This window comes from Lepidochelys kempii, chromosome 5 (assembly GCF_965140265.1).
Source record: "Lepidochelys kempii isolate rLepKem1 chromosome 5, rLepKem1.hap2, whole genome shotgun sequence".
Lineage (NCBI taxonomy): Eukaryota > Metazoa > Chordata > Testudines > Cheloniidae > Lepidochelys > Lepidochelys kempii.
Genome location: NC_133260.1, coordinates 41802487 through 41818738, shown reverse-complemented (window position 1 = coordinate 41818738; position 16252 = coordinate 41802487). Strand labels below are relative to the sequence as shown.

Below are 16252 nucleotides of genomic sequence, written 5' to 3'. Positions count from 1 at the left end.
GATCCACATAGCCGTTTAGAACATGGCAGGCTAGTGTGCTGTAGACTTCCACACCGGCTTGCTGTGCATTAAATAACTGTATAGACATGCACTTAATTTGAAGGAAACAGAATCTCAGTTGAGGTGCTACTGGTTCCTGCTACTTACTTTGGGGAGAGGGTGACTGGCAAAGAAAAAAGAACTGCCTTGATGCCTCCTGAAGATGCCCTGAAGTAGGAATAGGGAAACAGACTGTCTGACCTTCTCCAGAAGAGAACCTACCACAACAGGTAAGTGAGATGGGGGGGGGGGGGGGAAGACTTACTAAATTGAAAAAAGGTTCTGGTTCAGAGATGGGTGAAAATTTGGAGTAGGCCTTATTTTTCGCTAATCAGATTTTCCCTTCCCTAATATAATGCATTAAAAATCCTTACCATCCTTCATCATCCTCTACTTCAGGTTCAGACATTTCATTTTCAGGAGTGTCTGCTATTGCCTGAGTTAGCTTTGATTTGAATCGGTCCAGCAGCGCCAGCGTCTGAAATGAAATATCTTTTGTTTTACTGAAGTTTTGTAACAATAAAATACACAATACACTTATGTTTGGATTACTTGAGGAGTAGTCAGTTGACGTGGATAAGAAATTGTTCAAAAAACATATTTGAGGAAGATACTCCCACACAGTTCACAAATTCCCCGTCCCCATCAGTGATTACCATGTTGCCTTTTTGACATGACCACATGATGCAAGTGTTGGGATGCAAGGTGCGGTGTAACCAACTGAATGAAACCATTGGCTTTTAATGTGGTCACTCAAGGTCATTTCCTATAATTTTAACAAACAATAGATAATAAATTAATAATCCTCCTGCAAAGAACAACCTCCAGATAATTTATGAAAGTGGATATAAACAAACTATATATTGCTATTAGTATATGAGTAAGAGTTATAAATATTAATACCTAGAAGTAATGTAAGGAATTTATTATAGGTTATGAAATTTCGTCAGTCATCTACAATGTCTTAAGCATATTTACTTAAAGGAGCAGTTACTTTCTAAGAGTAAGATAAACAACACAGACTACTGAAGACAATTTTACTGTGGAGATTTGTCATTTTTCTCTAGTGAAGAAATCAATGAAATAAATTAAAAATAATTCAGGCTTTGATGTCCTAACTTCGTTGACACTGACATACTGTATTTTACAGTGCAGATACAACTTTTCCAATTCTGTACTAACTTTTCAAAAAACTGTAACAGTATGTGAGCGGAAATATTTTGTGTGTGTGTGTGTATGTATATATATACACATATATCTCACAAAAAATTCTCACAGCAAAATAACTGACCAAGTATTATTATTTTAACAACTACAATTGGTTAATAACTTAGCTAGGTTAATAACTAAATCACACAGTGTTTTAACAGCATGTGCTGCAAAGAGCCACAGGAGACAGATTAAAGAGCCACCTGCAGCTTGCGAGCCTCAGCCTGAGTATCACTGCTGTAACTGTACTGATACAGTATATCATAATCACAGTCACTTACAGCTGTTATTTTATTCTGTAAAACACCTCGGTATGACTGCTTTTATTTTTTAAATCTAGTTCTAAAAGTAAAAAAGAAAACTTTTTGAAGTCTCTCCCCAAAAGTTAAAAAATGGGAATCAGAAACAGAAAATATCACAAATGTGCAATGTAGTCAAGTTTCCTTGTGCAAGCAACCTTATCTTTGGGAACTTCCTGGCTTATGAGTTCTTTCACTACTTTAGTGTAGCATTAACAATCGGTTTTTTGTTTGGGAAGGGTGGTTGCATTTAATGTCCATATTTTCTGTTTAAGAAAAGGGGGAGGGGAAAGAGAGAAGAAAAATTTCAGCACTAATGATTTTGCAGAGCATAATAGCTCCACAGTTTTCTTGAGGGATGAAAACAAGTTGCTTCCCTCCTCCCACTGTGCGAGCAGGGGAAAAGAAAACCCTTGGCCACTTTAAGGGTTGTAAAATTCATTTTGTTGCATTAGCAGATATCCAGTACAGGTTCAACAGGGGCTCTGGCTCCCTCATAAACTGGAATTAGAAGTGGATTAGGAGAAGATTAGTTGGTGTTGGTCCTGCTTTGAGCAGGGGGTTGGACTAGATCAGTGGTCTCCAAACTTTTTGAATTGAGCACCCCCAGGGCCAGCTCTGGGGAAGCAAAAAAAAAAAAAGAAGAAGAAGAAGAAGAGCTGCCAAAGACGGAGCAGGGAGAGCCGAGCTGCTGCCGGCATGCCGCCGAAGAATCTAAGGTCCAGGAGTGCTGCTGCTGCCGTGCCGGTGGCACTCCTTCGGCAGCGCTCCTCCTGCAGTGCACACCCCACTTGGGAGACTACTGGACTAGATGACCTCCTGAGGTCTCTTCCAACCCTAATCTTCTATGATTCTATGAGACACCTCAAAGAAGATGGGAAAGGAGACCGGGGTGCCTCACGTTTGGTACAGCGAGGAAACAATCCCCTTTCCCTCACCTGTTAACCCTCTGATGAGGGCAATGGCATCTCAACAGCAGTACTGAGACCCAGTAGAAGGGAAAGGTGTGTGTGATATGCCCTTCCACTCTGGGAATGGTTTTCCAACCAGTTATGCACCCACCTTATAGTAGCACCATCCTGTTTATTTATGAGAAGGTCAGGCTAGACAGTATCAAAGTCAAGATATACCACATCTACTGCTTCCCCCCCATCCACAAGGCATGTTATCCTGACAAAGAAAGCTATCAGGTTGGTTTGACATGATTTGTTCTTGAGAAATCCATGCTGTTACTTGGTAACTTATCATCTTGTAGGTGTTTGCCAATTCATTGCTTAATTATTTGCTCCATTATCATTCTGGGTGTTGAAGTTAAGCTGACCGGTCTGTAATTCCCCAGGTTGTCCTTATTTCCCTTTTTACAGATTGGCATATTTTCCCTCTTCCAGTGTTCTGGAATCTCTTCCGTCTTCCATGACTTTTCGAAGATAATCACTAATAGCTCAGATATCTCCTCAATCATCTCCTTGAGTATTCTAGGATGTATTTCATCAGACCCTGATGACCTGAAGACATCTAACCTAAATAATTATTAACTTGTTCTTTCCCTATTTTAGCCTCTGATCCTACTTCATTTTCACTGACATTCACTATGTTAGACATACAATCGCTACTAACCTTTTTGGTGAAAACTAAAACAAAAAAGTGATTTAGCACTTCTGCCATTTTCACATTTTCTGTTATTGTTTTTCCCCCATCACTGAGTAATTGGTCTACCCTGTCTTTGGTTTTCCTCTTTCTTCTAATGTATATTTTCTTCTTACCCTTTATGTGTCTAGCTAGTTTAATCTCGTTTTGTGCCTTGGTCTTTCTAATTTTGTTCCTACATACTTGTGTTATTTGTTTATATTCATTCTTTGTAATTTGACCTAGTTTCCACTTTTTGTAGTATTCTTTTTTGAATTTCAGATAATTGAAGATCTCCTGGTTAAGCCAGGGTGGTCTCTTGCTATACTTCCTCTCTTTCCTACACAGTGGGGTAGTTTTCTTTTGTGCCCATAATAACGTCTCTTAGAAAAAATGCCAACTCTTGAACTGTTTTTCCCCTTAGACTTGCTTCCATGATATCTTACCTACCAACTCCCTGAGTTTGCTAAAGTCTGCCTTCTTGAAATCCATTATGTTTATTGTGCTATTTTTCCCTCCTCCCATTCCTTAGAATCATTAACTTTACCATTTCATGATCACTTTCACCTAAGCTGCCTTCCATTTTCAAATTCTCGACCAGTTCCTCCCATTTATCAAAATCAAATGTAGACCAGCCTCTCCCCTAGTAGCTTTCTTCACCTTCTGAAATAAAAAAATTGTATTCAATACATTCCAATAACTTGTTGGACAATCTATGCCCTGCTGTGTTATTTTCTCAATAGATGTCTGGGTAGTTGAAGTCCTCCATCACTACCAAGTCCTGTGCTTCGAAATTATTTTGTTAGTTGTTTAAGAATAAGCCTCATCCACGTCTTCTTCCAGGTTAGGTGGTCTGTAGTAGACTCCTAACCTCTGTATCCAAATAAATACATTTGTAAAGTGTAATGTATGCATCTTGGATATATGTTATTTTCTGCTTCACAGTTTCATGTTTTAAAATATTCCAAATTTTGTTATCTAAAAGCCACATCTATTTTAAACTTAGCAAAGCACATTTATTCACCAACCAAGTTTGATTTTGCAATGTTCTCTCTTTTTTGTTATAGCTAAGAAAAAATATTCTTTCTACATTAGAGAAAATATATTTTTGTCCATTTCAAAACTACAACATGGTTGTAATCTCTTGAAAACTTAATAAAAAAGTCAATTTTGGACAGAGACCAAGCATGTAACAAATCAGGCCAAAAGGTAAATGTTATGGAGAGCAGGGGAACATAAGGAAAACTTTTTGCAACAGTAGTGACACTGGCTGTGACCATATGCACTAAGCGACATTTACACTATGAGCTAGGGGTGTGATTCTCCTGCTCACATACATATATTTGCACTAGTGTGAGTAGAAACAACAGCGTAGACATGATAGTATGTGTAGCAGCAGCGGAAGGATGGCATATCTGTAATTTTCACTCCATGCATCTGAAGAAGTGGGGTTTTTTACCCATGAAAGTTTATGCCCAAATAAATCAGTTAGTCTTTAAGGCGCCACCAGAGACTCCTCGTTATCTATGTGGATAGCCCTTCTCTCCCGAATTTTTTTGGGGGCAAACTCATGGCATTTTCAAGCATAGCAATATTGATGTTCTGACTGAAGAACTGACTGGAAACTTCACAGACTTTCCCAGCACCTATGGCTGAATAACCCACATAAGGGATCACTGAGTCCTCTTTTTTAAAGAATTAAGCCAACCTTTTTCTTGGAGTGAGATTTTGTGTAATATAATTGAAGAGATAAGAAACTTTTCCAGAGTTTTCTGTGAAACAGATTTTCCTTAGTGTCAGTTTTATTATTTTAAGCAACTACCTGATCTTCACGAGAAATCCCTTTCTTTGGTTGCTGCTTCCGCAGATCTTCATACTTTTTCTTCTCCTGTAGATATTCTGTAACAATGCTGTTTGGATCAGTTTCTTCCTCTGAAATAGAAAACAATTTTTTTGCTAAACAAGTGCAGTGAATGTATACTTTGTGATTTAATATCAGTCTACAGGCTTGTCGTGTCTTCTGAATTACCAGACAAAACACCTTATGAAAAGCTTTTGGATATATAACTTCCTCACCATTTAAGTCAGGGGTCTCAAACACGCGGCCCAGCCCTGCCCCCACGCCACTCCAGGAAGTGGCCAGGAACTGGGGGAGTGGAGGCGGGGCACAGGGGTCTATGTGTTGCCCTGGCTGCTCCTCACAGATCCCCAGGCCTCCAGGAGCGGCGCGGGGGCAGGGCATGGAGGGAGCCAGCCTGCCCTGCCCCCGGTGCGCGCTGGGCCAGACCGGCCCCCTGAACCCCTTCTGCACCCCAACCCCCTGCCCTGAGCCCCCTGCCGCACCCCACACCCCTCCTGCACCCTGACCTCCTGCCCTGAGCCCCCTGCTGCACCCCACACCCCTCCTGCACCCCGACCTCCTGCCATGAGCCCCCTGCCACACCCCGCACCCCTCCTGCACCCCAACCCCTTGCCCTGGGTCCCCTGGTGCACCCTGCACCCCTCCTGCACCCCAACCCTCTGCCCTGAGCCACCTGCCACATCCTGCACCCTGCCCCCCTGCCCCACCCTGCCCCCCAACTCTCTGAGCCCCCTGCCACACCCCTCCTGCACCCTAACCCCCTGCCCTGAGCCCCCCATCGCACCCTTCTTGCACCCCCTGGAAGGGAGGGGACCCAGGGCAGGGGCCGGAGGGAGGGGATGGAGTTGGGGTGGGGATTTCAGGGAAGGGGTTGGAATGGGGGTAGGGAAGGGGTGGGACGAGGCAGGGCAGGGGCAGAGCTTCACAGAAGGGGTGGAGTGGGGGCGGGGCCGGGGCAGTGGGAGGGGATGGTCAGTGGTGCGGCCCTCAGGCCAATGCACCAGTCCTCATGTGGCCCTCGTGGTCATTTGAGTTTGAGACCCCTGATTTAAGTCTTTTGCTGTAAGGCACTCTCTCCACCCTCAAATCATTTTTGTGGTTCCAGTTTACCAAATGATCCCGCTCAATCTATATGACTGCCCTGTCCCCCTCATTATTTACCATTCCACCAATGTGTGCATTATCCCAAATTTCATCAGCAATGATTTTATATTTACTTTGAGATCATCGATGAAAATGTTGAATAGCATCAGGTCTTGTCCTGATCCCTGTAGGACCCTCTAGAAACCCATTCAATGATGATTCCTCACTGACAACTACTTTTTAAGGCTGGTCAGTTTGCCAGTTCTTAATCCAATTAATGTACGTTATATTGAGATTGCATAGTTCCAATTTTTTCTTCAGAATGTCACGCCGAAGTCAAATTCTTACAAAATTCTAAGTATATTACATCCACACAGATACCTTTGTCAACCAAACTTGTAATCTTGTCTAACAATGAAATTAAGTTTGCTTAGCAAGACCTGTTTTCCATTAAACCATATAACTGGCATTAATTATATTCCTATCCCTTAATTCTTTATTAACTGAATCCCATATCAGCTTGTCCATTATTTTGCCTAGGGCTGATGTCAAACTAACTGTTCGACTGTCCCTCAGGTCATCCTGCTTCCCCTTTTTGAATACTGGCACATTTGTACTTTTCCAGACTCGGCTTACAATATAAAACAAGTGTCTGAGACAAATTAATAGAGAGAAGGGGTGGGAAAGAAGACAAGAGTAAAAGAAATAAGATCACACTGTTACACAGATAACTGACCGCCCTAGCCAAAAGTTCCTGATTGTTTCAGGTGTTGTGGTAATGTTTGTTTTTTTACATAGATAATTCAGTACAGGTTTGCAAAATAATATCCCATATGCAGCAGATGAAGTTTAGAAGCGAAAAACCTGTTAGACTAGATAATCTATCTCCCTGCCAATGACAATGCAAAGTGAAGTTTGCATTCACAGTTCAGATCAAAGCATCCAGCCCAGCATGCTTGATTTGATCCCGCAAACCTCTGAGGTCAGTAACACTGGCTACTACTGTTTTTCACAAAGTACAATCCTACAACAAAATGGAAAGCATACTGGATAAGCACAACCAAATTCAAAGTACAACAATCTTTTGCTGGGTGTCAAATTTAAATCCTTTGAGAAGGTATTCAAGTAGCCATACCACCTGTCTGATTTTGCTGCTCACTGGTTCTTGGTCTTTTGAGAGATTTAGTCACCTGGTTTAATAGGTTTTTTACACATCTCCCTCCGTACCTCAATACATTTTCATTTCCAGCCAAAATGAACAAGCAAACAGCTTGAGAACAGCTGGGAGGCCTGCCTGCCTTTCATTATTGTGCATCTGTGATATCAGGATTAAATCCTGCCTCAGGGTCCATCTGGAATGCATAGAAATGTAGTGCTGTTGAAATATTTCTACATAGTGCAAAGAAAAATTAACAAGTAAAGACATCACAGTTTGGCAAACAAAATGCATAACATACATTTTTGCCCTATACAGTGGACTTTTAAAGACAATTTTGTAAAGGACAATCTTTTTATTAGGGCTGCCATGGTGAAGAGGGGGAAGTTACTTCCTCTATCAAAGATGTCTGTGAAAGTCTTTTGTGATATGATAATTGGAACTTCTATGGCAGTAATAAGGTCTTGTCATTTAGAATCTGTTCAAATTCAACTGTCTTTTTGCTAGATTGTATGATATGATTTACAGTCATATTTGAGGATTTGTGAATGCTTTGTTACCAAAAGTTTATACACACACCATCAACAACTATTTAAAACAATCCTTAGTTCTTGACTGCAAAGGAAATGGCTAACTTGTTAGAATAACTTTCAAAGGATTCCTAACTATCTAGATAAGAAATACTACAAACAGATTACAATTCAGGTTCTGCTTCTCTGACTATGAAATGGGATGGGCTGTATGTGGAATGTCCTGCAGATGAAAAGAAATTTCTATCCCCTGCATAGTGTAAAAATTCATTTGGACCTTCTGCAGTGCGGCATGTGTGGGGAAGGAAAGGCTAGGCTATGGGTGTTCTGGGGGAGAGGCAGGGTTTGGGGTTCCATTGCTACTTGGTCCTCTTGTCTTCCGTTCCATGGGGGATGGGGCTGCAGAGCCTACTTCAGCCAATAAACTAGACCAGGTTTTGTAGCCACTCTGTGGCTTGAGGGAAAGGATTTCTTCACCACAGGAGCCTTCTGCATCTGCCTAGCATCTAACCTGGCTAGTCGGCTGGCTGCTGGGCAGAGATTTTAGCTTTCAGGGCAATCAGAAAAGTTCTGTTACAGTATTTAGAACCCACCAGAAAGAGTGAACAAATTCACACAAAATCTGTTAATACAATTCAACTAAAAAAACAAACATAGCAAAATAAGAAAAGAAAAGAAAAGAAAAGAAAAGAAAAGAAAAGAAAAGAAAAGGAGAAATATGGGTATCCAGATGACATGCCTTATAACTAAAGGTTTCAGAGTAACAGCCGTGTTAGTCTGTATTCGCAAAAAGAAAAGGAGGACTTGTGGCACCTTAGAGACTAACCAATTTATTAGAGCATAAGCTTTCGTGAGCTACAGCTCACTTCTTCAGATGCATATCGTGGAAACTTCCACGATATGCATCTGAAGAAGTGAGCTGTAGCTCACGAAAGCTTATGCTCTAATAAATTGGCTTCCACGATATGCATCTGAAGAAGTGAGCTGTAGCTCACGAAAGCTTATGCTCTAATAAATTGGTTAGTCTCTAAGGTGCCACAAGTCCTCCTTTTCTTTTTGCTTATAACTAAAATGATCAAGGCAGGAGCAAAGAGAGTAACAAATTAAACTGGTATAGTACCTGTGCATAACTCTTTACTAAGAAGCAGATCAATTGTGATATTTTTGCTCTCATTATTGATACTCTATAATTCAGCTAATTTATGCTGATGTATCTATATGCTAATTTAAAATCCTGTTGTAGTATGAATAGAAATTCTTATTCTAGGTCACAGAGGTTTCTAACATTTTTTAGTTACAAACAGGTAAGTTTCTTTCCCTTCCAGGCCTGTACAGCTTTACTCATGATACAAAGACTCCCTGGTTTTAGGTGAAGGTATATGAAAGAGTCCTTACTTTTTTTTAACCCTCTAAAACAGTTCTAAAGGAGATTTTCTGCACAATATATGTAATAATATCAGAATACATGATGGTATGTTATGGAATACATGTTTTATTGACATTCATTTGGAATGACTGTATAACTCCTCACATTCATGGATATTTGGTTACCTGCACGCAAGCTTATAGGGACAAAATAAGAAAGGCTAAGCCACAAAAGGAGTTACACCTAGTAAGGGACATAAAAGACTATAAGAACTTCTTTCAAAACATTAGAAGCAAAAGACATGAAGGAAAGTGTAGGTCCTCCACTCAGTGGGAAAAGGAGAGCTAATAACTGATGAAATCAAGAAGTCTGTGTTGTTTAATGCCTGTTTTGCTTCAGTCTTCATGCAGAACAGATAATCAACACAATTAATATTAACAAGGGGGAAGGAACACAAGCCAAAATAAAGAAAGAACAGCTTAAAGAATATTCTGATAAATTGTTGGCAGGGCATGATGAAATTCATCCTAGGAACTAGTTAAAGCAATCTTGGAACCATTAGCAATGATCTTTGAGAACTCCTGGATGATGTGTCCAAGAGGACTGAAGAAGGGCAAACATAATACCTTTCTTTAAAAAGGGGAACAAAGACGACCCATGGAATTATAGACCAGTCAGCCTAACTGCGATACCTGGTAAAAGACAAACAAATTATTTAAACAATCAATTTGTAACACTTAGAGGATAATAGGGTTATAAGGAATAGCCAGCATGGATTTGTCATGAACAAATCATGCCAATCCAACCTAAGTTCCTTCTTTGACGGGTTTGCTGGCCTGGTCATAGGGGGGAAGGCGTAGACATGATAGATCTTGATTTTAGTAAAGTTTTCGACACAGTCCTCATGACATTCTTTTAAGTAAACTAGGGAAATATGATCCAGATAAAATTACTAGAAGGTGGGTGCACAATTGGTTGAAAGCCATAGACATTACTATAGAACAGCTTTAGACAGAAATTCTGTGCTTGAACAACAAGCATATAGCAGTAGGAATATTCTACCAACCATCTGACCAGGATGATGATGGTAACAGTGAAATGCTCAAGGAGATTAAACAAAAAACCCAATAATAATGGGGGATTTCAACTATCCCCATATTGACAGGGTACATATCACCTCAGGATGAGATGCAGAGATAAAATTTCTAGATACCATTAATGACGGCTTCTTGGAGCACCTAGCCTGAAACCCACAAAGGGAGACGTAATTCCTGATTTAGTCCTAAGCAGCGCATAGGATCTGGTCCAAGAACTGAATATAGTTGAACTGCTTGATAATAGCAACCAACATCCTTGGGGGGGAGGGGGGGGAATTACCAAAGAAACCTATCACAGTAGCACTGAACTTCAAAAAGGAGAGCTATGCTAAAATGAGGAGGACAGTTAAATGGAAATTACAGGGAACAGTCACAAAAGTGAAATGCCTGCAAGCTTCAAGGAAACTTTTTTTAAAACATCATAACAGAAGCTCAAACTACATGTATACCACAAATTAAAACAGTAAGAGTAAAAGAGGCAGATAGAGACAAAAATATAGCTTTTAAAAATTGGAAGTCAAATCCTACCGAGAAAAATAGAAAGGAACAAACTCTGGCAAGTCAAGTATAAATAAGCAGGCCAAAGAAGAATTTGAAACGCAACTACGAAAAGACAAAAAACTAACAGCAAAATTGTTTTGAAGTACATCAGAAGCAGGAAGCCTGCCAAACACACAGAAGGGACACTGGATGATTGAGCACTCAAGAAGAAAAGAAATACTAGTGGCACCTTAGAGACTAACCAATTTATTTGAGCATAAGCTTTCGTGAGCTACAGCTCACTTCATCCAATTCAGCTACTCTGAATAAGAGTATAAGGAAGTGAGCTGTAGCTCACAAAAGCTTATGCTCAAATAAATTGGTTAGTCTCTAAGGTGCCACTAGTACTTCTTTTCTTTTTGCGAATACAGACTAACACGGCTGCTACTCTGAAACCTGAGCACTCAGGGAAGACAAGGAAACAGAGTAGGAATAAGCGGTCAGTTTTTACAATGGACAGAAGTAAATAGTAGGATCCCTCAAAGATCTGTGCTGGGACCAGTGCTGTTCAACACATTCATAAATGGTCTGAAAAAGGCGATGAAACAGGGAAGTGGCAAAGTTTGGAGATGATACATTACTCAAGATAGTTAATTTGAAAGCTGACTTTGAAGAGTTATAAAACTAGGTGACCGGACAACAAAATGGCAGATGAAATTCGAAGTTGATAAATGCAAAGTAATGCACATTGGAAAAACATAATCCCAGCTACACATACAAACTGAAGGGATCTAAATTAGCTGTTACCACTCAAGAAAGAGATCTTGGCATTATTGTGGATAGTTCTGGAAAACAGTTGCTCAATGGGCAACAGCAGTCAAAAAAGCTAACAGAATGTTAGGAGCCATTAGCAAAGAGATAGATAATAAGACAGAAAATAATGCCACTATATGAATCCATGGTATGCCTGGGTGCAGTTCTAGTTGTCTCATATCAAAAAAGAAATATTAGAATTCAAAAAGGTTCAAAGAAGGGCAACAAAAATTATTAGGGTTTCCATTGGAACAGTTTCCATTTCAGGAGAGATTAAAAACACTGGGATTGTTCATCTCAGAAAAGAGACAACTAAAGTGGGGATATGATAGAGGTCTATAAAATCATGAATGGTGTGGAGAAAGTTAATAAGGAAGTATTATTTACTCCTTCCCACCATAATACAAGTACCAGTGGTCACCGAATAAAATTAATAGGCAGCAGGTTTAAAACAAACAAAAGGAAGTACATCACACAATACACAGTCAACCTGTAGAATTCATTGCCATAGGATGTTGTGAAGGTCAAAAGTATAACTGGGTTCAAAAAAGAATTACATAAGTTCATAGAGGATAGGTCCAACCATGGCTATTAGTCAAGATAGTCAGGGGCACAACCCCATGCTCTGGATATCCCTAAACCTTTGACTGCTAGAAGCTGGGACTGGATGACAGTGGATGGATCACTTGATAAATTGACCTGTTCCGTTCATTCCTTCTGAAGCATCTGGCACTGGCCACTGTCAGAAGACAGGATACTGGGCTCGACGGACCGTTGGTCAGCATGCCCATTCTTATACTCTTATTCAGAGTAGCTCTCAGTGGTTCACTGTCGAACTGTGAAGACCTATCTTATGGGGTTCCACGGGGGTCAGTCCTGAGTCCAGTACTATTCAATATTGTCATAATGACTTGGATAATGGGGTGGAGAATACGCTTATAAAATCTGCAAAAGGAACTAAATTGAGAGGGGTTGCAAGCACTTTGGAGGACAGAATTAGAATTCAAAGCAACCTTGATAAATTGTGAAATTGATCTGAAATTGGCAAGATAAAACTCAGTAAAGATAAGTGCAAAGTATTTGACTTAGAAAGGAAAAATCAAATGCACAACTACAAAATGGGGGAAAACTGGCTAGGTGGTAGTTCTGCTGAAAAAGATCTGGGTGTTACAATGCATCACAAATTGAATATGAGTCAACAATGTGATAGAGTTGTGAAAAAGGCAAATATCTTTCTGGAGTGTATTAACAGAAGCATCTTATGTAAGACGTGGGAGGCAACTCTCCTGCTCTTTTCAGCACTGCTGAAGCCTCAGCAATAGTAATGTGTTCAGTTAATTCTGGGCAGCACATTTTAGGAAAAAAGTGGACAAACTGGGGAGAGCAGAGGAGAGTAACAAAAATGATAAAAGGTTTAGAAAACCTGACTTGTGAGGAAAGGTTAAAAATGGTCATGTTTAACCTTGAGAAAAAAAGACTGAGGGAGGGATCTGCTTACAGTCTTCAAATATGTAAAAGGGTGTTATAAAGATAATTGTAATCAATTGCTCCCCACGTCCACTAAAGGAAGGACAAGCAATGGGCTTAATCTGTAACAAGGGAGATTTAAGTTAGATGTTAGGAAACACTTCGTAACTATAAGGATAGTTAAGATCTGGAATAGACTTCCAAGTGAGGTTGTGGAATCCCCATCATCGGAGGTTTTTAAGAACACGTTGGACAAACAGCTGTCAGGGATGGTCTAGGTTTACTTGGTCCTGTCTCAGAGCAAAAGGCTGGACTTGATGACTTCTTTCGTGTACCTTCCAGCCCAATATTTCTACGATTCTATGTTTACCTTGCATAGTGATGACTAATTTTAGTCTTAAAATTTCCCAAATTCGTAATGGGAGCTTGTTTTTATTAAAATATGTCATCTTTTTGCATCAATGTGATAATTTAGCTTAAAATGTCATAAGAATTAATAAACAAAAAGTTATTTGATCAAAGACACTTCCAATACAGCACAAAATAAGCAAAAAAAGACCTATTAGATTGGGCATAGCTATTTAAAAGGCCAAGTTAAACAAGACACAATTAGGGCTATTTTGTTCCTTATCCCACAAATTCAGGCTCATATATATGAATTTAAGACATGTAAAGGCAGTCCTAATTATGTCATATAACCTGTCTACAGTTCAATTTCCCCATCTGTAAAGCTGAGACAAATTATATTTATAAACCTTTATAAAAAGCATTGAGAAACTAGGGGTGAAAAACATTATATAACTGCTTATATTATTATTATATTGTTATTATATTGTTTTATTTGACCATTTAAAGAGCTAATCTCTTACTATTATAGCTGTTTTTTTAGTTACAGTGAAATGTCACATATGGTTGATTTGTTAGCTTTTAAAATTTGCTTCTTGGTACCAGGGAAAATGTTTTTCATTATTTTTATTTATATAGGCAAGTGGTTTTCCAGAAGTATATGAGAACAGGGCCCCTACCATGAAGAGCTTACAATTTAAACAGTTCCAATGAAGGAAGGTAGAGGGTGTAATGAAATAAGAGTGATTTACTAACAAAGTTTAGCATGCATCATATTAACATTTCTCTATTTATTTTAAAAATAGAACTAATTTAATTTATCCTTTTTTTTCTTTTCAGGGAGGAGTCAAGTTATTCTTGAAATAAATGTGTAGGCAGGCGGGAGGCAAAGATAATGACAAAATTTCAAGCCTGAGAAATTGGTAGGAAAGTAGAATGGCCAATAGTAACAGGAAAGTAGAAAAAGAAGGATTTGGATGAAAAGGCAATTGTATTACATATTCAATTGGACATATGTCATGTGAATGAATGAATTAGGACTGATTCAGGATTAAGGGTATCATATAGAACATTGTTATGGGAAGTTAAATGACAAATATCTCATTTTTATTTTGAAGGATTCCAGCTGTCAGAGATATTTCACATCTTTGTCTCAACCCTTTTTACTTTTTCATTTAGTACTTAAGACTAACATACAGGATGCTGAATGATGTTGCCTGAAGGCACCACTGCTCCATCTGTTGTAACTACTGTTCTGTAGTTTGATGGTCATATTGACAACTTTCCTGTTTTGTCCTGTCTCCCAGGCTGAGGAAGCTACAAATCACATTCTCAGTGTTGTGGCAACAAGCAAAAACCCCCACAAAATTCTTTACCATAAACAGATTTCTTCTTGCCAATAAGGAAAAACACCGAAGTAAAGTAATATTATCTAGAATAGCCTAAGGCTACTCTTTATATATCCAATTAAACAGTTTGTTGTAGAATGTCAGTGTGACAAATATGCACCTTAATTATTCCAATTGTTTGGGTACATCATTTCTATGATATTGATTAATAACAACGGATAATTTAATAGTGTACAAAACAAAATTAAGAATATTGATCAGTATCTTCCTTTTTTGATTTGTACAGCTAAACTATTTTTTTCCTTGGAAGATACTCAATGACATGTGAAATGTCTTAAAACACTTACAGAATATTTAACAGCCGTGAATGAGACTTTTTTTCAAGACTGTCAGTTCCAATAATGAACACAAAAATAACCCCCTCAACTCTCCAGACATCTGTAGCAGAAGATCAAACAGAATATAATTATAGGGAAAAGTTAGTGCACTAGGTTTCAGATAGGACAAAGACCACTGAACTGTAAATCTAAACCAAACCCTGACTGTCAAGCCTTTTGAATGAATGGTAGAAGACTTAAAAGTCTGACAGCTGTCTTGAGAAAAATTGTACTTTGGAGTCAGAAACTGTTCGATTTACTCCTCCTATAATTTTCACACACCCCCCCCCACTTTTTATTTCCTCATTGTTCCAGCTAATATGTTGAAGACTAATAGCTAATATCTGAACAGTCCATGCCCCATCAGAGTTACAAAGAAAGATCTGGAACTGGAAATCTAGCATATAGAAAGATCAGAAAAAATTAAGGTATAATAAAACCCAGAAATTAAAGGGGGTGGGGGAGGGAGGGAAGGGAAATTGCAGCTGAACGGTATAAAACAAAATCTACCAGAAACTTCATGCACTATGAGATGGAATGAGCTGAACAGAGTAATGAAGTATAGTATAACACCACTACATTATAATGCTATGTCCCTACCTCTTTCCTTAGGTCTTGTCTTCTATGGAAAAAAATGATGTGTTCTTAAACTAGCTAACCCGAGGTAGAATCCTAATGAAGACAAGACAGATACAGTTTTCACACGAGTTAGCAGGTCAACTTAAAAACTATAGGAGAGTCTAAGGGTATGTCTACACTATGAAATTAGGTCGATTTTATAGAAGTCAATTTTTAGAAATCGATTTTATACAGTCGATTGCGTATGTCCCCACTAAGCACATTAAGTCAGCAGAGTGTGTCCTCACTAACGTGGCTAGCATCGATTTACAGAGCGGTGCACTGTGGGTAGCTATCCCAGTTCCTGCAGTCTCCAGTGCCCATTGGAATTCTGGGTTAAGCTCCCAATGCCTGATGGGGCAAAAACATTGTCGCGGGTGGTTTCGGGTACATGTCGTCAGTCGCCCCTCCCTCCGTGAAAGCAATGGCAGACAATCGTTTCACGCCTTTTTTCCTGTGTTACCTGTGCAGACACCATACCACGGCAAGCATGGAGCCCGCTCAGCTCACCGTCACTGCTGCTGTTGTGAGCATTGT

General features: G+C 39.4%; 1 protein-coding gene across 3 annotated transcripts in view; it reads right to left on the bottom strand.

Moving 5' to 3' along the window:
- Positions 1-16252, bottom strand: part of CWC27 (CWC27 spliceosome associated cyclophilin) — a 229388-nt gene that overhangs the window by 22482 nt on the left and 190654 nt on the right. For all 3 annotated transcript variants that reach the window (XM_073344053.1, XM_073344051.1, XM_073344052.1), the window contains 2 exons: positions 4996-5105; positions 414-517 (listed from right to left, as the gene is read on the bottom strand). In XM_073344053.1, the coding sequence (XP_073200154.1) occupies positions 414-517; positions 4996-5105 (214 nt within the window). The remainder of the gene's footprint in view (positions 1-413; positions 518-4995; positions 5106-16252) is intronic.